Here is a 22,673-nt window from a genome sequence, read left to right as displayed (position 1 = left end):
GGCACAGCCACAGCTTCTCTGGGCAGCCTGTGCCAGTGGCCCACCAACCCAAGAATTCCATCCTAACACGTAATCTGTCCTGTCTCTTCCAAATTCAAGCCATTACCCTTTGTTCTCCCCTCCCAGTTTAAAGCCATTACCCCTTGTTCTCATCTGGCTCACTCTGACAGGAATCAAGGTGGATTACAACACTTTGGATCTGATTTAGAAGTGTTAGCCCAGACCCCAGCCCAGGCAGCAGCCGTGGGTACAACCTTCCCACTGCTGGAAACTGCAGCTCTGCAATTCCACTCTAGGTCACCTGGACCAGAACTACATCTGGGTACCCTACCAGTAACCCCATTCATCACTATCTCTTTGTGACAGGGAGGAAAAAAGCTAAGTTTTCAGATGATTCAATGGAAGAATTATTTATTTAATGTGTGCCCAGATAATTCTGTAATACAGTCTGAAAAATCACAGCAGTAGCTCAAGTATCTTGGACAAATTAAAGCATGGTACCAGCAGAAAGAGCCCCTCACCTCTAGAGCAGGCAGGAGAGCAAGTGAAACCCTGCCAATGCATGAACTTGAACTCTAGACAGCATTACAAAACTGATGCTGTCCTGGACTCCAAACTAAAGAACAAAACATACAATTCAAAACTCAGGAAAACAATCCCACAGAAAATTAACACTGTGCTTGTCTGTAGACAAAATGCTTTGAAGGTACTTATGAGGATGACACAGCCAAACTAGGGTGTGGGGATGTAAAGGTCCTTTAAGTAAATAAATAAATAAATATAGCTCAAGTGCTTCTTGGAACAAGAAGGTGTTTTTCCAGTTTATTTCTTTGCTTTAGACCTAGTCACTGAACTGTTATGCAGATAAAGTCTGACAGATGCAAGGCCTATGTAACCAACCGCAGGAATAACGGATACGGGTAAATGTAATTACAGACTGGCTGGAAAAATTATTACGGACAACTGCTGCAAGAGGAGCTGCCTCCAACTGATTTTTTGAGGAGTATAGGACATCAGAGCCTCTGCTTTTAATAAGTATTGTATGTTAAAAATGAGTTAGGTGTATAAAGAATGTGAATAACAAAAACATCTAACAAAAGTATCTGGAAATAATGCAGAAAAGAAATCAAAGTTAGATTCTTTTCTTGCTTCTACAGAATTGATAACCCTAACATTAAAGAAAGAAGAACAGAATTTAAAATATGATGTGAGTTTTATGTGTTTTTTTAACAATGGCATGCTTGGTCCATTATGGCTGCACCTACCTGACAATTTTTAATCAAAAAACATTTTGGGGGGGTTAAAGCACATTGCATTTTCCTTCCAGCATTTCAGATGGCTTCAAAATCTGTTCCACTTCCACTGAGTCAAGTTAAGTTCAAGATTAATTCCTAGTATTTTACAGAATTCTTGCACTTATATTAAATTCCCATTAGAAAGGGATATGATTTGTCAGTTCTTGTGAGAGTATATGATTTCATTTATGTCCCTTAAAATGACATTCAGTATTATATTTTGAAACCAAATGCAAGAAGCAACAGGAACATACACACAGGGTTTTTGTTAAATCAAAAAAGTAAGACTGAATATAGGTGGACCTGCAGAAAAATCTCTATCCAAGAACATTTTAATACAGAAACTCTGAAGATGTCATACTTAGTCATAAGACACAGCTAAAGCTATAGAAAACATAAAAACCAAAATGCTTATGAAGTCTAACAGCTAGAACACTTCCTAAAAATAGGTTCCTCAACATGCTAAAAAAATCATGGCTTAGCAAGATATTCTTTATGTTTAACGGGTCTGTCACAAACAAACTCCTGAGCAGACTCTGCCCTCACATCTGTTGAGACAAACCTGCAGTAAAAACAAATGCAGTCTCTCCAGATTTATGTCAGTAGAAAGAAGAGAAAGAGAAAAAAAAAAGCCAAATCCAAACCAGAATCTGACCTTTAAAATGCATTTTTTGTGTTTATTTGGGTATTGATTTAATGAAGTTTCTTTCCCTGTGTTGCTTAACACAGCTTCTACACCACATGACATCTCCCATGATGTTTCACTTTGGCTGTACAGAAATTACAGTCTTATTTTACTCGATTTGCCATTACAGAAAAGATGACAATGGGAAGTCAGAGGCATTTCAGCACTTAGAAAAGAGAACAAAGTACCACAATTCCACTCTAAAAGATGGATCTGAAGAGAGTTTCATTAGCCATCTCCTGTGGGCTGGCAAACACACACTGATGTCACATAAACGCCAGCGCCAGGGTTTACAATTTCTAAAGAAGCAAGCAGGAGAGCTGAAAGGTCTCTCACCAACAAAGAGATTCATCCAGACTTCTCAGTTTAACAGCTTATCAATTGTATCATCCATTTTCTAAATGAAATAGATCGGTTTCCTCAATCTATGTCTTAACATCCATAAAACACAAACAGTTTCAACCTTCACATACACCCTTCAGGATACCACAGATAATAACAAACATTTATTTCATTCAACTACCACTACTTAATCTACCAGCAAAAATCAGTATCATTAGTTTAAGCCTCCACATTTTGCTCAGACAGGAATAAATTTTAGATTAAGTGTCCAATTATTGGCTCATAAAGTCCTATTACTGGCATTTCCTTCTTAGCAGAGTGTGGCTTAATTGGCAAGGCCATTTTTCCTAAGACTTGCCTAATTCTAAAGAATATCATCTGCCCTTCTGAACAACACATCAAACTGCAGGGGAAGCACGCTGAGCAATACCCTCCTGAATTAATCTGTTCAGCTCATGGCCATTAACACAAATCCCAATTGCTCTCCCCATCAACTGATATTGATGACACGGATGAGGCCTCTGCAACTTGCTTTGGTGGTCATTAGGAGATTCTGTTTTATCTCTTTTTTTTTTGAATAACATGCCAGACACTGTATCAAGCTAAAGAGAGTGGTTTAAGGAAGCAGATTTGCACGCAGGTTGACAAACAGCCAAGTGGTTTCACATTTAGCTATATACAACATCATATCACATGCTCAAGAGAAGATGAAAACATGTGATATTACAAGCATGGATAAAGCTTTTAATGGCATAAATTTTAGATGGTCGGCATGAAAAACATCCATAAGTTCTCTAGCTACCACAGATGACTTTTTCAAACCCTTATATTTTAGAAGCAATTAAAAATCTCAGCTCTTCTGAAGAATTCTACTGGCAACCTTTTCCTAGCCTAGTATGTCTAGAGCCAAACACCTTTTGGGTCACTAACAGATCATTAACATACATTAAAAACCTTTTAACAAAAAACATCTGTTCCACAAATATTACTTTTTTGAACATTTTAGATTATTTAGATGATAAAACACTTCAGCTATTAATCCTTCTCTATGAATATTAGTAACTTTAAAAATACCAGTTTTAGACTGGTGCATCTTTTTTTCTTTTCTGCTCCTGGATGATGCTTAAACTCACAAAAGAACTTTCTTTCCCTTCACCTCCAAACCACACTAGCCCAAAGGAACAAGCAAGAAATATTAATTCTTAGATTCATAAACACTAAACATAACAGGGTAGAGAACTTTCAAAGGGACATAAAACAATAGGGCTCAGTTTTGATCAGTTTTAAGATCCTGGTCTTTCAATGAAAACATGACAATTGTGGCAGGCAATCAGGGAGCAATCAGGACATAGCTACTGCTGATTTCTTCACTATCGTGACAGGTCTGAGACCAGCTCCCCTGTGAATACAACTGGAGATCTTGGTTAAAATCCCCAAAAGCACATGAAGGAGGTAGTTGCACCCATGAAGTCAACTGTGCACATTTAAGTCTGCCTCAGTGTATGATTACGGACACAAAACTGCCTGAAACAACAACATGTACTTACTGCAAACAGCAAATTATACCAAAAATGAATGATTCAGCACAAAGTGACTAATGCCCTCTCTTCACCAGGCAGTATGTGCTAAAAACTTATTCTATATTATATTAGAAGAACTACCTTTCCCTTTAGGGCCGTGTAACTGTGCTCAAAGTGGTGAAGAAGTCTTGCTTTTATAGGCAAAGACCAGCAGGAAAAAATAGCATTTTTACCAGATAGTCTATCTGCAAAAAAACAAAATACCTGCAAGCCTCAAAAGCCCTGGTGATGTGGTTTAGCAGAAACACTGCAATAGCATTGGCTGGGACAATCGACAGGAATCATTGATGCATCTGCTATGGATTCACTCACATAAATTCAGTGTCAGGGCACTGCCTCCTGCTCCCATGGAATACAACACCAAAGTGGATTTCCAGCATCACATGCACCAAGAACACCACTGTTTGTGACAGACACAATTAGGGGACTCCAGCTGTCAACTGCTTACACCTTCACCAAAGCTCACGTGGCTGTTGCAGGCTAGAATTTCATCCAAAATCTAAATTACAATTAAATTTACAATTTTCTCAGGGAATTCTCTAGGAAAAACCATGTTCACTTCCCTGAATACTTAGGCATCTTTTTACTTGTAAAAAAAAACCAGGTTTGGGCAGTCAGGGGCCACTGGGTAGCCAGACACAGGACATGAGAATATTCACAGTCCTCCCTTGCTTCAGTACCCCAGCACTGAAGAGGAACAGCCTGGGTTCAACACCATAAATGCAAAGTAGAAGAAAGCAGAATGAAGGGAATGATGCAATGAAAGGAAAAGATGAGAGAAAAGTTTTCTATCAAAAAGGAGCTAAGCTGAGACTAGAATTTCTTAACCTCCATTAGTAAATATGAAATCCACTGGAAACATTCAGGCTGTATTTTTATTTCCAGTAACTCCTCCAGATCGTAGATACAGACTATATTTAAGGAAATTATTCCAAACCATGCTTTTCAAACTCCTTAGACAATACATAATTTCTTTTAAGTTAAAAACTGCTGTGTGAATCAATACAAGTGACTGCAGGGACAGTAGGACATGACAGCAAAGGGGTTTTACATGTCTTCCACAGTTCAAGAACACATTGTTTCATAGATTATGATTTGATTTATGATTCAAATTGAACTTTATAAACAATTACAAATGAAATTCTTCTTGTTTCTTGGGGCCCAAGCTAAGGCAACACTACCTTGCAGAGTTTTTATTCAAGAGATGTTGCTGCAGTGAACAACTATAACCAAAGACAATGCAAGAATACAATCTCAGTAACAAAAATGCTACAAAAATTCCCAAATTCTCTGAGGGGATGAGTTTGGAGGCATCTGCTACACCCAGAAAAAGACCCCAATTTTACTGAAGTTATGTGTGCATCAACATCCTTTCTATGCAGAGGGTGTGATAGGCTTTGTTCATCACAAGGGATACACATTAGATTAAACCAACATTTGCAAACCATTCAGATGCTACAGTGCAGCATCAGCAGAAAAACTGAGCAAAAAGAGGAAAGTCATACTGTATTCTGCCTGGTATTTGAATGCTGCAGGAGTTCACATACTGAAGAAATAACACAAGCAAGCAGTTCATTCACAACACTGGTCCAGTGCAGAAGGGAGCAAGAGAGGGTGAGGGAGAAGGGGAAGAATCTGATCTCATAATTACAGGCATTCTGACAATGCATACACACAAAGAAGCCATATTAAGATTTTTTTCATATACCCTTAATTCTGTCTCTTTTAAATTCACGATTAACTGCTTGATGGTTCTGTCAGAATTTACAGCTATTTTTAAGTACTACAGACAAGCAACACAGCATGTATCTGTGTGTCAGAAAAGAAGTGAGGAGCATACACAACGCAATGCAAAAAGAATGTATGTTTTTCTTTTTACAGCATGTAGCCAGAGGATTCCACAATCACAGAGTACCATTAGGAAACTGACATCACCAAATCTATATTAAATTAATTGCTTTCTCATTTAGACAACAGGTTATAGGGGTTCTGCACAGTAGCACAGAACAAACACTGTAAAGCAGTGATTGATTTTGCCAGTTGCAATGAACATTCTTCACCATGCAGCATCTGGTACTGTTTCCATTTTTACAGTGAAAACACAATTACTTAACAATTTATATATACAAGGTATGGCTTTATAGTTGAGCAATCTTGCTCATTCTAACAGCACTGCAATGAATCCACACAACCCGACCAGGACATTTTCATAACAATCCTATACAGCATTTTTAGCATTTATTATTTTAAAATTATTATCCATGCATACTTGAAGCTATCTCTGCCTAAAGCAGACACTGAAGAGCTTGGAGAAAGTTCAAAGAAAGATAAGAAACTTGAAAAAATTATTCTATTATTTATACTGGGAGGAGAGGGAAGGTAGATTAGAGGAAACATGAGGGACTCTAATTTTTATGGCTGCTGGCTTTCTCCATCAGGAAACAATCCAGGTTTCCTTTCATACATTTGTGACACTATAATAACCATAATCTACTTGACTTTCATTAAAAATATATAAAAATTAATATTTTTGTCTTTGGAGAATTATCTCCAAGCAATGTCTATTAGCAAATACAAGCCAAAGGCATCATTTAATCCACCTACTCCAAGGTTCCATTTCGCCCACAGTGCGTAACTGGAATTGCAAGTGGATTTAAAAAGAGACCATGAGAAAGAAAGAACTCACCATTCTAACTACTTCAGGGTAAGTCTGCTCTGTCAAACAGCCTCTGCTTATTGTAATGTAGTCCACCAGTTCATTAAGAGTGGAGCGCTTGTATTCTTTCATTTTAAGGTCTGAAAGCGTGTCCATGAAGTCAAAAATGACACAGCACTGTTGAAGTTTCTTTAGGAACAGTTCAGGCTGCTCTGAAGATGGAACGTCTATGAAACAAGAAAGGAAATCTTTGTGAGTCTGGCATCTTATTATACAAAACAGGATTTCTTTTTGAAGATCAATTTCAAAGGAAAGCAGCATTCATACAATTCTTGTAAAACAGAGCTCAGATTAACAAATGAACCACTTACAGCACTGTATTACTATTGTGTGTTTGAGATCTTGAACGTATTGTAGAAGGAGTTTAATCATCAACTGCTATTAGGAAAATAAAGTTCACCAAGAAAGTCCAGGCTGAAGTAGAGAATGGAAATACACCAACATTCAAAACTTATATTTTATAAGAAACAACTACTTTGACTGGAGGCTGGTATTTACCATCGTTAACCTAAACTCCAAAGAAGGATGAAAGAACTGTCAAACACATCAAGCCTGATTAATTTGTATTTCTAAAAACACTGCGTCATTTACAACTCTGTATGAATATGTATGAATACATATATATGAATACACAGCAAGACCATAATTCCACAACAAGTTTTGAGTTTCAATCATTACCCTCACTTGATACTTCCCATAGCAAAATCAATTTCACTGAAATACAGGGAGGATTTTTTGCTGTACTATGAACACATAGCATGCATCAATAGGAAGGTTTTCCCAAAAAATAATATGTGCTTGACCAATAAAGTAAACAGAATTCACTACTTTTACTCTGTTTTTTTAATTCTCAGCAAATACAAAGACTTAATACAATAATAAAAGGAATGTCAACTTCTTAGTTGTTGGTTGCTTTTCCAAGTGCATCAAAAGAATACAGAGACAGCTTCATTTATCCAATGTTCATGTACACACAAGCATAGCAATAGCAGAAAGTTGCAGAAATGAAATCCACATTTTTACTCTGAAGGTCTGTCCTCAGACAAGGCAGCACTTCACTTCCTTTGAGCTACCTGGTTTTATTTAAGGCACCAGTGCCTGCCTCAGCACCAAAATCCATTGGTTGACTTTCCTGATCTCACTTAAAAAAAGCTTTAATAGTAAAGAATTTATGTTTATTTCTTAAAACCTGGACTTCTAAAAGGCCAATCTAAGATGGAACTTCTCACTGCTGACACAAGAATAAATCATAGTAAAGAATACTTGGCAAATGCTGGGAGGTTTTAGTAATTGTGTGGTAGTTTTAAGTAGTTTTAAGGCTTAAGTACCACGAATCTGTTTTGCTTAAACACAGGGCTCCAATTTAATTAAAACCAGTGCTTAAACACTAAAAAGAACATGGATTGCAGTATAAATAAAGATGCAACAGTTTGTTCAACCTGCTCCTGTTTACAGCACTGAAGCAGTGACAGGATTCAACAGGGAATCTACATGGGGGAAAAATCCTCCACAAACACCTCTGGAATACTGAAGGTCCCCAAACCAGGCACCCTAAAGCCACTCTGCTGGCCAGGTCACTCTCACACACTCAAACACCTCAGAGGAGGCAGAGCTGAAACCTGAGCAGAGCCAAGGAGACACAGAAACTCATTAGCCTTCACCTGCATCAAAAAAGATCATTTCTTTCCAAGGTTACAGCCCCACTGGACAGAAAGGGCCTGGGGAAGCAGAGCTCTGGGCTGCTCTCTTGACTACCTGCCTTCAAATAATAGAGAGATGAATGCAGTTCAGAATTCACTGTTATTAACAGGCAGGCAACAGTGAAATGATGAAAAATGTCTTCCAAAGTCAGCCTTATATACAGGCTGAAAAAAAAAAAGAAAAAGTGCAATTGGTTACTTTTCAAAGGCTTTATTTTTAAAGCTTACACCCTTTCTTCTTTATTACAACTATAATCTGCCACAGACCTTGAAAATATTTAAAAGGTATCAATATAATCTCTACATTGTTACATGACCATGATGGGGCTTTGGTTGCACTCGTCTACATGACTTTTACATGTTTGCTTTGACCAACAAGGACATCATAGCTAAAGAAAAACAAGCTGAAATCAAGTGGGAATCCATTAGGATACAATTTAGCACAAGTTAAAACCAGACTCATATATGACTCAAGATTACACCCATTTTCAGCAGGGTTCGTATTAAATAAAAAATTTAAAATTACTAAAGCATTAAAATAAGTCATAAAAGTTTGTTTTCTTTTTCTTTATCCAGTTAAGTATCTGGAGGTGTGGGAACAAAACAAAAAATATAATTACATTCTTCTCAAGAAAAACCACTCTAAAACCCTTCATGAAATTCATGCCAATCTGACTACGTCAACAGGCTGTAGGAACCATAGGGGAAGCTAAGAAAACACAACCCACAGCCAATCAAAAACCTACAAACAAACAACAAAAAAACCTCAAAGCCCCACAGAATAAAACCCCACAAACCAATTGTTCTGGTCACATCTGCTTTTCTTTATTAAGCAAATTGCCACTGCCACTAGAGAATACACCTCTAAGAAGTTTCACTCTGATTTTTCTCTATGTTCCTGGGAATTTGGGGTGCCTTGGGAACAGGGTAACATCTAATGCCAGAGGTTTGTTGTACTTGGAAACTGAGGAACTATATGAGAGTAAATATACTTGAAAAATTAGGGGGTCCTAAGACAAGAAAAGAGTGGTACAAATAAATAAAATCAGTATTCTATGTTCCCATCCTTCCCACACAGACCATGGCATTAGTTGGTTTGAGATTTTGGGGTGGGGGTTCTTTTTCTGGTGTTTGGGGCACATACCTACAGACCCCACAGCAGAACTCCTGAATTCCTTCGTGCAGCAGCTTGGAATGAAACACACAGCTCCTTACAGATGTTCACAGCTGGCTGATAAAAGTCTGCAAACCCTTTTCTTCTCAGTAGATACTCAGAGCTTGCTATGAATTTTACACCCATGCTAACACACAGCCAAACATTTAGGTCCCAAAATTTAATAACCTGCAATATTACCATTGTATCTACTTTCACATTAAAGAACAGAAAATTGAGCAACTGCTCTAATAAATCTGTGTAAATACACGTAATACTTTAATAGCCTATAAAATAAAATCTAAGTGACACTATTAAATGGCATGTGTGATTTATGTCAAAGGCACAGAGGAGTATGCATTTATTAAAACTGAAATTTAAAGCAAGGTAACTGAAATTTAAAGCAATCTGGATGACTGTGAGAACTCTCCTCATTTTCAGGTCTTTGCTACAATTTAATTTTCAGGCTTGTCAGTTTTCTCTTTAGCCATTTAAAACTGTACAGAGCTTTTGAAATACAGCAAGCATTCACAGATTCAAAGGAAATCGGCTCAGTGAAAGCACATACTAGTACATCTGAATGCTGATTATCAAGACAGAATCAGAGCTTTGAAGTCAAGTTTTTATAAAGTTATCAGAAAAAATGACAGAAAGTGCTATATATTTTTTTTTAGACATGGACCCACACTTTTTACTGCAAGGGCTGAAATAGTAATTCTAAAATGGCTAAAACAATTCTGTTTCTCTCTTAATAGCCTTTTCCCAAAATAATCCTAATCCAACCAGCCCATCCCTTCTCATCACTCTCTGCCTTCTGCATCTTTTTATCAACTAAAGACACAAAAATCTGATAGCACACTTTTATTGCAAGTCTCTAACATCAATAAAAACCACATTAACATTTATACTACATTCATGTTTTAATTAAAGTAATTTACAAGTAACTCATTTTGGATTACAGGCAACAAACTATGCACAAGAGAAACTGCATCCAGGGAAGTGAGCTCTGGCTCTCCTCTCCCTGTAAGTGAACAAGCAGGGAGGGGGAGGACCTGGATCAGTTCCCTGATCCACTCCTGCCAGCAGTTTTGCAATGAAAGATCCAATGCTGAGGAAGTGAAGATGTAGGGAGGGATTGAGCTGCTCAAAGCAGCCTGGCAACTGTAAGGAAAAGCCATGGGATTGCAGACACAGGGCCCAAAATCAGAATAAAACCAGACAAAATACACAGATTATGTATGAAATATTAAGCAGAACTAAAGTATGCTCACACATGCTACCCTTCACCCACATATGCACTATCAGAACATTTATGAATCATTAAAATCAAAATGTTCTCAGAATAACTATTGCTTCCAGTATACACATTACTGGTATTCATTAGCTTGAAGGTGACATTTGCATAGAGAATTAGCATCATCTTCTTGTATTATAGTAAAAGCAAACACCACATTAAACACAAAAAACAAAAACACATACTAAAACCAAAGTAAGTCCAAAATGGGGAAGAGAAGCTAGTAGTAACATTTTTATTCACATTAATTTTAAGAACTTCCTTATAATGTGTCAACATCTGAGATCTCTGCATTCACTCCACCTCTGAGATTGTTTCCTCTTTCAATTAAGTTGCAAAATTTCAACTTTCCCTTTCGACATAATAGCAAAATAATTCCTCAACTTTTCTTCAATTTTCATATCTTCCAGTTACTAAGTAAAATGAGCACAATTCTTTTTCTAGTTAAGTAAAATCTACTTGTGATAAAAAAAAAATCTTCCAAACCCCTCCTCCTTTGCTGCCATTCACCAAATCACATTAAATATAATCAAGTACTGCATCAAGGACCTAGCTGCACAAAGAGGGCACAGGTGAATAAAACACTGCTACAGCTAACACACAAATCACCATAAAAATGTTATTTTGGAAGAAGTTACCTTTCTAGTTTTCATTCCAATAAAACTGGCAAATTTGAATTTGAAAGCCTTTTGGTTTTCTTTGAGAAGCTGACTTCAAGAGAAGGTCTAGCGACACCCAGCTCAGAGCTTTCCCTAACTTACAGTCCTAAAATACAGAACAACCACGTTTCTATAGGTCACTTTTCACAGCAGAACGTTGGTGTACATTCCAAGAAGTACAAATGTTTGCCCTCTTTTTCTTACATAAATACTTCTTGAGAAAAATAATCACTATCTTGATTGCATTGATTTAATTTTCCTAACTGGCTGTCAATATTATGAATGCTTTGCCAAGTCAGTAATCAGTCATTTATAAGAGGTGCTTTTCTCAAAGCTGTTTTCCCAACCCATTCTCTAGACTTAATAATTATACAGGCACGGCAGCAGTTAGGCACTGTGTTCCAAATATGTAAAATCTAACCAGTACAATTATTCACACAGCAATAAATACAGTGGGACAAACTCAAGCTGACTTTCCTGAGTGAAAACACTCAGAAAGAAAAAGCACAACATTACCATACCATTTCCAGCACGTTCAAACTGCATGATTAGGAATGCAACACAGGACATACACCACCAATTTCCTGATAAACAATGCCTATTCAGATAATCTGTCACAAAATTGAGAATTATTTCCCTGGTCATAAATTTGCCCCTACTCAAACTGAGCAAATTCTCACCAAGTGGGAGTTTCCTGGGTTGTTCCACAGGGATCCTGGATCCACTGCTTAGAACACCCCCCAATCACTTCACAAATTTTCAATAAGCATCATTTACTGGGGTGGGTATTCTGAACTCAGTGTAGATCTAACATATCATTTGAGTGCAGATGGGGCAGCACTACAAACAACACAGGTACTCCTAAATAGCTGCATTTGTAGTCATACAAACTGCCCAGATTTTGTAATGTAGATACATTAACCAAAATCCTGCATTTACTCACATATGTGGTACCTCAAGTTTCAGCCCCTGAATAGAATAATACAATGGATGAAGGGCTACAAATTGACAATAAGAAGAATTTATTAAACCATATTTTTAAAAATCATACACTTTATGAAAGTTTCAGTTGAACCTTTTGCCTATTTCCACAGCACGCATGGTGCAGGCAAGAATTTAAGAGTCTCTTCATTTTCATACAGCTCAATCCAGAGCCACAGCAGTCAAAATTTCAAGGAAAAGGCTCCTTTGGGCTACAGTTTGTTAACCTGTGACCAGCACTTGCTCATTCTCACCAGTGATCTCTGTGCTGTGAACATCTTTCAACTTGGAAGTGAACAAAGACCACAAGCTTGGTTGTCAAAGTTATTTATGAGCCATAACAAAACATTAATCCATGAATAGTCACTGCAAAAGGTCTGTATTTGTGCAAATTGGCAATGATGATGTTCACCCTCAGGTGAGCAGAGAGACTCCAAGGGCCCTTAGGTTTTACAAGTCTGGGTGCTCTCACTCATCACTGACCTACATGAGGAACCTGTTATGAAACAGTTACATCAAACATCTCAGATAATGATATGTAATCAAGGAAATACATGGTGGATAGTGAGAATTCCTGAGCAATTAATGAAAGACAAGACTGCCAGGGTATTTTGGTACACCAACTGCTGTCCCACAAAAATAGAGACTCACGAGATATTTGGCCTATATAGCATCCCTGATGCTTGGACTGATAATCACCACTCAGCAGAACCCTGTCTCTTCACAAACAAGCAGCAATACCTTCATGTTTAGGTAAACTGACAACATTTTCAACATTTCCCCATTAATTCTTCAAGAACTGGGATGAGTTTAATGAAATAACCCCAAGAAAGTCAAAGTTTACTTATTCCAGCTGCAAGTCCATTCAAGGCAAAAATGATCCAGGTCAAAGAAGGTAAAAGAGAAGGTAAGGAAAAGGATTCAAATTACAAGATTTCAGAGCAAAACTGATGGAAAAAGAGCAAGTAGGTGAGTGTATAAAAAAATTTCAGCAGAGATGGAATAATGGCAAAGAGGCTGTAAATATTATGAGGAGGGTAGACAGAAGGAAGGAAGTTAAAGAAGGCAGGGAAACAACATGAATTATTAAAAGGATAGAGAGAAAGAAGTAGACCAGGCAACTTGTAAAATAGAGGAAAATGTTTGGAGAATATGTACACAATGAAAGCAGAATATTTTAAAAGGAAGAAAAGTAGTAGCTTGAAGTCTTTAAGGAAAACAAGAATGAAGGAGTTAGAGATTAGGGGCTAGATTTGATTAAGTAGCCACATATCTGGAGGTTCTTGACACTCTGACATCTTTAATATATCCAATTACATTACTTAGGGTGAGTTTGCCTAGACATCAAATTGACACTTATATTTCAGCCCCAGGCTGATCAAAGGTTTTGTAGGTTGCTTTTGCTCTCTCCTACCCAGCTTTTACTAATGTTTCAAAAACAATTATTAGTGATTTCTTTTTTTACTCAGGGAAGCAAGAAGGCTGGCAATAATACACATAAATATTATTTCAATTCCCCAAATTGAACACAGGACATAAAGTCCCAAAAGAAGACAAAAATACTTTGCTGAAACACTGAGAGTTACTGCAGCCAGTTTCTTGGACTGACTCAAGTTTCTTTTATACTGGCCCAGAAAGCTCATGCCAGTTGTTTTAAGTAGGTTTTACTGAATTGCACTTTCAAAGTACAAGCTACCCTTCACTCAGCCCAAGTTGATGAGTTTCTGAACAGTCACCAGAGAGAGCTGCCTCCTATGTCTGTCCTGCCACTTGAAAACACGGATCTGAGGCAGTAAAGAAGTTATAACAATTATTACTTTTCAAACTCTTCTCCAAGAAGGGCAAGGGGAAAAAAAAAGCAATGGATTGTGGGATTGTAAATGTTCTTTAGTAAAAGGGGGGAAAAATCCCCCAAAAAGCCCAAAAAAAAACCACCACAAAAAAATCCCCACTGTTTTCTAAATTTTACATGTATATAAATATATGCATATTTCCATTTGGTTTTTTGTTTGTTTCTTGGATGGTTTATTGCTGCTGGGTTTTTTCTGACACTAACATTTTAATTTCACCAGATGTATAAAGAAAACTCAAACCTTAACGACAAGTAAAACACAGTCCAGTCGGCTCATGCTTAGCAACTCAGAGCTGTTAGAACATTCTCAGTGTAAAAATCAAAATATCCACAAACTCAGAAGATCTCCTGAATTTTAGTATCATGCTTGGTTACAAGATTGACTCTACATGGGAAATCCCTGTAGCTGAATTCTGTGAGGCTTCAGGATTAGTCCCTAAGTGTTACCCCTTACACCTTTGCTCAGTGCAGAGCAAAGTGCACAGCCCTCCACCAGCTCCTTTCAGCCCTTACCAGGGGGAGCTACACACCAGAATTAAAGTCAGGTTTTTCTGTAGACATTTGAATAGCAAAAGCTCAGGTAGAGCAAATGCAAAAATGAGTTTACCTACTTGCTCAGCTCCTCTACCCTAAATCACATCCCAAAGACCAGAGGCAGGAACAACAAACACCCAACACAGAGCAAATCTGCACAATGGCAACTTAAATGCTCCATGGAAATCACCCTACTGCTGTCTCCCTTTCCTTTAAAATCTCTAACAGTTCTTGAAAGTGCTTTTTAGTGTATTTTTAATTGCCTAGCTGGTCTCTAGGACCCTGCCATCCTCCATCCATTCCTAAGTTCTTAGTAGAGCACTGGAACCCAAAACATCAATAGAGACAGCAAGTCTCAGCTCGTTATTTCAACTTGGTCATGCTATGCTCAAATCTCTTATACCTGTTCTCTGTTAATTTTAGAGAGAATAATGAATTACATTGCAACTTCAGATTTATCTTGCTACAACATGTACAACTTTTTTTTTCACTGTAAATTAAGGGCAATATTATGGCAAGACTCACCAATTATAATGAACAGGACATTGTTTCCAGATTTCTTAGATGGCAAAAAAATTTAAAATGTTTACAACTTACAGGACACTAAGAAACACCTTTGCAAAAACCCCATGATGGCCTCCTGACCTAAGACAGAAGAATCCTTAAGAGGATTATTGTCTTTCTTTTGGTAAGATTCTTACCAGATCACATTTTTTTTCTGCATGACATGAGAGCCCTGAGCTCTGTGATGATCATTAAATATAAAAACACAAACACGTCACAGCAATCTTACAGTTACCTTCCACCCTAAATGCAGTCTCAAGGCAGTCCAGGATTTGCATTGCAATTCATTTTTTCAGTGCATTACGTACATAATGAAATAATGATAAAATTATATATCTGTACATGCTTCCTGTAAGAACGCAAAAAATGTATCTTGCTTAGTAAGTGCTCTGAAACTGCCATCTGTGCAAATAAAATATGCAATATTCATTTTGTTTCAACTACAGAGCTGTTCTATGAAATTTATACAGAAATGCCCAGACACTTGCAAAAATGCTTGAACCAAGAGCACAGGAAAACCAGCTCATAACTCTTATCCAAACACGCTCAGAGCAAGTGCCAGAATTGCTACTTTGCTTGATACTGACCCACTAATTTATCCCAGAAGTCACAGGAATACTAGAGTGAAACAAATAATTATGTGAGAGCTATTCTGTCTAAGAGCTCAGGCTTATATTTTAAAATATTCACATTTATTAGCTTATGTAATATACATACATATAAAATATACATTTCTATAACCCTGTTTATACATTGAGAAGAGTTTAATTGAACCCTGAAAACATGATTTCCATTCCCTTCTCATTTGGCAGTATAAATTTAGTGAGCAACATGTTCTACTTGATGCTAATTTACCACAATAGTCTCCCAGCATTTCCCAGTAACCTGCTACACAATCCAAGTGTTTGCTCTCTCACTCCCTCCACAGAGGGGACAATGTCTGTAATGGAGTAAGGATTTTATGGAACTGCACATGTTGCACAAGATGCTATGTTGGTGTAAGAAAAAACCCCAGTATTTAGTAAACATACCCCAAAGTTAGGACAAAAGATGCAGAAACAAGCTGGGAATTCACTCCTGAGTCCTCAAATGGACACAGTGAAAGCTCAAATTTTTATATATTGTTATTCTTATCTCCTCTTTCCTGTATAAGCTACAGCATGACACAACAACAAAATCATGGGGTTTGGCCTTCATTATTCAGTTTTTTAAATTCTAATTTCAGCCCACTGAGATGTCCAAGATGAGAATCAACACCTCAAGCTGGAGTCAATGTTATGCCAAAAGCAAGCTGGGGTTGCAGGGGATGCTCCACCTGCAGCAGCAGGTCCCTAGGGAACACCAGGCACTGCATTTCCTGAGCACAGGAACATAACCCCTGCTCCATCCCAGCCACAGAAAACACAGGAAAACCTGAAGGTACGTCCTGATCTGGGATTACAGCTCCTGGCCAGCTCAGAAGCTCCCAAGCATTGTTCAGAAGGCGTTACATGAGGGCTGTGCACCACAGACAATCCCTGTGGGTCCCTGTCAGAAAGGCAAGAGGGAACCACACGCCCGCCCCGGCCCCCAGAGCACTCCCTGCAAAGTGCTCAGTGCTCCACAGCCATCCTCAGACACTCCTGAGCCTCACACTCTGTTATCCAACTCCCTGTGACACTAACTCAAATCAGCCAGGCTCTCAGTAAAGGGAACACCCTCTTTCATACTGCCAAGCCCAGTACATATGTCTAAATGACAGAAAATAAATATATAGATCTACTTTATTTTGCTTTTGCGATTGCTGTAGAGCTCTCTCACATTCCCTGGTGCACAGAAACACATTGCCATTCTGTACCACTTCTACAGCAACTTTTTGATCTTCAGATTATTCAGGATCTGGAACAACTCAGCAATAGAAGGGAAAAACACGACATTTATATAATACTCGTCTATAACCTGTCAAGTTAATATGTGCTATGCTGGGTATTTTATGTTATTATGTATTATCGTTACATATGTCTGTGTAAAAATAACAGCTATTCCTTTAGAAATAGGATCTTGTCCATCACAGAATGGCTCAGCTCAGTTTCAAAGCAATGTAAATGAGAAACTCATTTACTAGTAATTATCCATCTTTAGAGTCTATTGCTCTTTTATACCTAAACCAGGTACTTTTGCTAAAACTTGCAAAATTGATTGACATAGAATATAAGGCCACTTTTCTCTCTTTTGAACAGGAACTTTTTATTTTGCTTCTTGAACCCTAAATGAGGTAGGCATTTTATATCCCTAACATGGTTCTAGAGAGCAAAGACCTAATTTCAGAACATTTGTAATTGTCTAAAGAATAAACGCTGTAATAACCTCACACTAGCATGATGTACATGGACTTTTTTTTCAGAAGACCTTTACCTCTGACCTCTTCAAAAACACTGAAGAAAATAATGCAGGGGGTTTTAGGGTGATTATCTAACTGCTTATGTGCAAATCCATCATAGGGGGTTTTATCCCTCAGAAATGCTGCAGGACAGACAAGTATATCTGATGATCACTGGGCCTTGGCACCTGAATTTCTGTAGAAGTTACTTAGATCCTCTGCACTAACACTCGTAGTCTCTAACAGCATATTGTAGTTAAAAATAAATATTTGACCCATAACAAAGTAAAAGTTCTGTATTAGGTATAGCTCTGCTGGGCTTTGAGTCACTGTGCAAAGCCTTCTTAACTTAGACTGTTACAAATATTAACCAGACATAACAGTTTAGGCATTAAATATAATTAAAACATTTCCTTTGTGGTTACCAAACAATACCCTTCATCATCAACTGCTACCCTCTCTACCTCTTCCAAGCTACTCATTAGTTAAGCTGCTTCTCTGTTGAAGATGATAAACTGAAATTAGATTTCCAGCAATATTTATCCCCAGCTGTGCTGTGGTCACAAACTTCATCTTGAAGGTGGCACCCTGGCCAAACTGAAGTCAAGGAGTGTTACTCTGGTTCATTATAACTGTGATTACACCTTTGCTCTAATTGGCAGAAAGCTCATTGCTTACTAATGAAAAAACAAAAAGAAAAAAAAAGAAAAAAAAAAAAAAAAGGAAGAGCAATCACATCTGATACATATTCCACAAAAAATTAATGGAGAAAAACTCAGCAGGAAAAGTGTGTGCTCTGCAGGTTTATACAAATACACGTAACTCTGAAAGTGAGGTGATCTAAATGGTGAATTAGCACAGCATTCTGAAAGCATTTTTATAGAGCCTTGGCAGGTACTGAGCAGCAAACATGCTTTGTATCTGTCCAAAGGAATGCACAGATCACACCTTCCCTGGCTTGCCCACGCTTTTCAGAAAGCAGCCAGCTCACCACTAGACCACTAGGTAAGAAGCCTTTAACTTACACAGATCCTTTGTATTTAAAGATGGGACTTCAGGTGCATCCCTCATGCCTTCTCATTCTTCCATGAAGTATCAAATTTACCAATACATTATTAAATGCTGAGTGAAGTGGGCTATTGACAATAAAATTGAGTATTTTAAATAACTGCCTCCACTGGGCTGAGGTTTATCAAGAGAAGGCAGACAGCATCCTAGGTTCTCTTTACACTCTTTACACTGCTGCAGCAGCAGGCACATATACAGATGGCCCTTTCCCAATCCAATAGCTAACATGCAGCCAAAGTAGGTCAGTGGGCAACAAAAGAGTTTTTAACTAATCCAGCAGCTCCAGTATCCCATGAAAACAACAGAGAAGGACCACTGAAGCTGTTGTGGTCCCAGGACTAAGTTGTAACTGTTAAGGCTAGAAAGCAAAATCCCAGCCCATCCAGTTCTCCACCCTGTACCTCACATGGAACTCAATTATTTAGTCTCAGAGATGCCAGCAGTAGTCAACTAATTGCCTTCAGCAAATCAACTGAAGCATCACTCGTGTGTGACTTACTCCTGCCTCTGACAGAGGCATTAATGTATCAATCCTGAGCATAAGAGCTAACAATCTAGCGAGCTGTACACCCACACCTCTGGTTCCTGTCATTTTCAGAGGATGCTACAGCTTGTTTCATTTTCATATCAATGCCAGCCTTATGCTCTTGTGCAATGGGAGTAAGAGCCCAGCTCAGGAATTCCTTTGGCAGCAGAGGCCTGTTGGTTTGAGGGTTTAATTTGCTATTGCTTCTTGCCATTCCTCTGGGCTACTCCTACCTTTGCCCGTTCATGGAATTTCTCCCAGTCCTGCCCTGCTCCTGTAACACTCCTTTCTGAAGGGTGCCTCTTTTTCTTGTTTCTCTCAGTCTACAGCTGAAGACCTCCTCCAAGCCAGCCCCCAGCTTCTCCAAATGCCATCTATTTTTACCTAGGCGCTGTGTCTCATCCGGATGCTGCTAATTGGCCCCTTAGTCACAACTGGAAAAGTAACCTGGCTGAGTAACTCTTTGTGAGCTGCTGCACTGAGGAATCTCTATGCCTCACATTCATTCCGACAAGGAAGCTGCCAGTAAATTTGTTCCAGGGTTTAACACAAATTAACCAGAATTTACCTTCCAAGATTTTACAGCAATGTCACTTACACACTTTTTTTTTTATTATTATTAATAATACTTCCTGCACAAGACATTTGAAGGTCTAAATCCTTAAGAAAGTACCATATAAACAAGAGATAACTGCAGCACAAAGATCAGCTTTACTCTGCCTATACACCAGGGTTTTTTTCCTCACATATTACCTACACCAACCTGTAAAGTTGCAAGGATTACTCAAAAGAAATGACAGAAAACCCACGTAAATTAAAATTTTTTGAAGACTGAAACAAGCAAAGACAATACACACATAAAAGCAACTCATCTGAGGAGGGTGCTTTTCCACGTGGACTTCTTTCTTACGTATGTGACACAGCCCAGCTTGCTACACAGCTACAAAATGATGTTCCAGACATCTCAGTGAACTCCCCTTGTTTCTCAAGCACTTTGCTAATGAAAAGTTGAAACATCTTGGAAATTTCCTCCCCACTGTTCTGCTTCTGTGTAGTTATCAACCAAATTGGTACAAACAGGAAAAACAGATCATGAGAAAGACAGACTAGTTAGGCAGCTTTTACTGCCTAACACTGGGAAAAACAAATAACTAAATGATCTAAATTCATCCTAAATTATTTGACAGCCTTTGTAATACTTCATTATTCTACTAAAAAGCCAAATTTAAATGCTTGGTATTTAAAAGCCATTACTTTAGAAATATAGTACATAATTAGAAAATTACCATTTTATTAAGAGAACTTGATTCATTTTTACTAATAAAGACCACAATTGTTTAGTATTTATATAACTAATCCCTTCTAGAAATTCTGATGTTACCACAGACAAACACATCACATGTTTCTGACAACATGAATGCAACTCTCTGATTTCCTGAATATCATCTGTAGTAACTAAAAGCAGAGTTTTGACAGATTAGAAATTCTGGATTCAGTGCAATACTAGCAGGATTGATACTATTTTGTAGGATGAAAGAGAGATCCTGTTCCACCTTATGAAGACAGCTCAGGCTGCCAAGAGTAAAGGGAAGGACCTTCAGCTGTGGATCATTAAGAAACAGCCATTTTAAAAAGGGATGTTTTGGAGAACACAGCCTCCAGTAAAACGATGGAGTACTTTTTCCATGCTGGACTCGAGAGAACTTAAAATCATTTATTCTGCAAATGAGAAACTGAATGCTTCTATGATAGTTTGTTTTGCTGAGAAAGGAACTTCTTTTCACTTGAAATGAAGGCTAAAAGGATCTGCTTTAAATGTGATTCTGCTACAAAGAAAGAACACATACAACAGACTGCAAAATCCTTGCCCAGCAAACCACCACCGTTAGCTGGCACATCCCTCCTTCCCACTCTCACATTCGAGTGGTTTGGCTGTGGTTATTCCTCTTTTTAAAGGAACAGTTCTAATGGCTGTGTCCAGCCCTGGCCCTGACTGGGGACTGGAGTTACAGAACAGCTGTGCACATCTCCTTGGGCTCAAACACGTGCAGGTACCTCAAAACCAGTGAGGAATGCCCATTTCCCATGACACAGCACTGGGAGGGACACCCAGTGCCTGGAGAGAGCAAGGAGTGAGCAGAGAGGGAACAAGAGCCCACAGGACACACAGAGCCCATCAAAGAGCATTGGGCAACCTGGGCCTGAGGACCCAGCTCGAGAGCATCCCTCTCACTCCTCCAACTCCCAGACTTTATGGTTGTTCACCCAAAATGCTGGAAAAAACGTGTGGGAGTTTCTAGCTGTGGACACAACTGTGATGGGACAGACACGGTCACTCCTAGTTACATAATCTAACTCTCCAAGAAATGGTTCAGGCATACCCAGGTAGCTTTTGCCCAGGCAAAGGCCTGATGATTTTTTCATCATTTTACAGGAGACTCCTCTCATCCAGCCTCTGAGGCAGACATCCTCTCTCAGTGCACACAGCCTTACCTTACCTGGGCACCCAGGCTGCCTTGGCCTAATGCAAGGTTACAATCAGGATTCAGCAAGGCAGAGGAAATTAAAAAGGCTGCTTGTGTAACGAAGAGGAAAACAACAGGTTCTTCTGCTTTGGGCACTACTATTCCCACTCTGAGATAATCCTTCCTTGAGGCACCAGCACCACTTCAAGGCACTCATGGGGTAAGTATTTACTCTTGGCCCTCCCTTCAATAGCTCAAATATCTGAGAAAAAAAATCAAACTATTCCAGAAGTCAACCAGTTGGTAGACAGATGTCAGTTCATGCACAGGCATTTTGATTAAAGTCATGGTAAGGCAAACAAAATTGTATTATTACACAGTACTGTATTGTTGTACAGAACTTTATTTCTTCGGCAATAAAATTTTATTATCATTTCTCCACATCCTCACCATCTCCAAGAAACAGCCCATCACATAAGCCGTGAATTTTCTTCTGTTTCCAATGTTACAAAGTGCTCAGACTTTAAAAGGCTGAGGGAAAAGTGGCTGAGCTCTCCCAGCACGCTCAGACCCTGCAGTTTGCCAGCAGCTTGCAGAATAAATGGGCTGGGGTAGAGCTCCCTCTGCTCCTCTGTGCTCGACCCAACCTGCCCCGGTCTCGGGGAGCTGCAGTCCCTGCCCTGCACTGATACAGCTCCTCTTCTCCAACAGGTCTGGCCAGTTCCTCTCTGCTTCCTGATCCTGTGACAGCAACAACCTGCCCTGGCTTTTCCCCCTTCCCTGATCATCCCACCATTCCCTTGGCACCGAGCTGCCATTAACCTTGAAATTTTGGGCAGGTCTAAGATAACAAGCATTGGTTATTTTCTGGTTTTGGGCTTCCTGAGCTCTTCAAGCAAA

General features: G+C 38.7%; 1 protein-coding gene across 4 annotated transcripts in view; it reads right to left on the bottom strand.

Annotated features, from left to right (window-relative positions):
* The window catches only part of PPP2R5E (protein phosphatase 2 regulatory subunit B'epsilon), a 70,387-nt gene that overhangs the window by 23,199 nt on the left and 24,515 nt on the right, over positions 1–22,673 (bottom strand). For all 4 annotated transcript variants that reach the window (XM_063399540.1, XM_063399539.1, XM_063399541.1 and 1 more), the window contains one exon: positions 6,589–6,785. In XM_063399540.1, coding sequence (XP_063255610.1) covers positions 6,589–6,785 — 197 coding nt within the window. The remainder of the gene's footprint in view (positions 1–6,588; positions 6,786–22,673) is intronic.

The sequence above is a fragment of the Prinia subflava genome, chromosome 5, assembly GCF_021018805.1.
Source record: "Prinia subflava isolate CZ2003 ecotype Zambia chromosome 5, Cam_Psub_1.2, whole genome shotgun sequence".
Lineage (NCBI taxonomy): Eukaryota > Metazoa > Chordata > Aves > Passeriformes > Cisticolidae > Prinia > Prinia subflava.
Note: the sequence above shows the minus strand (reverse complement) of the source record. Positions and strands in the feature narration are given on the sequence as shown.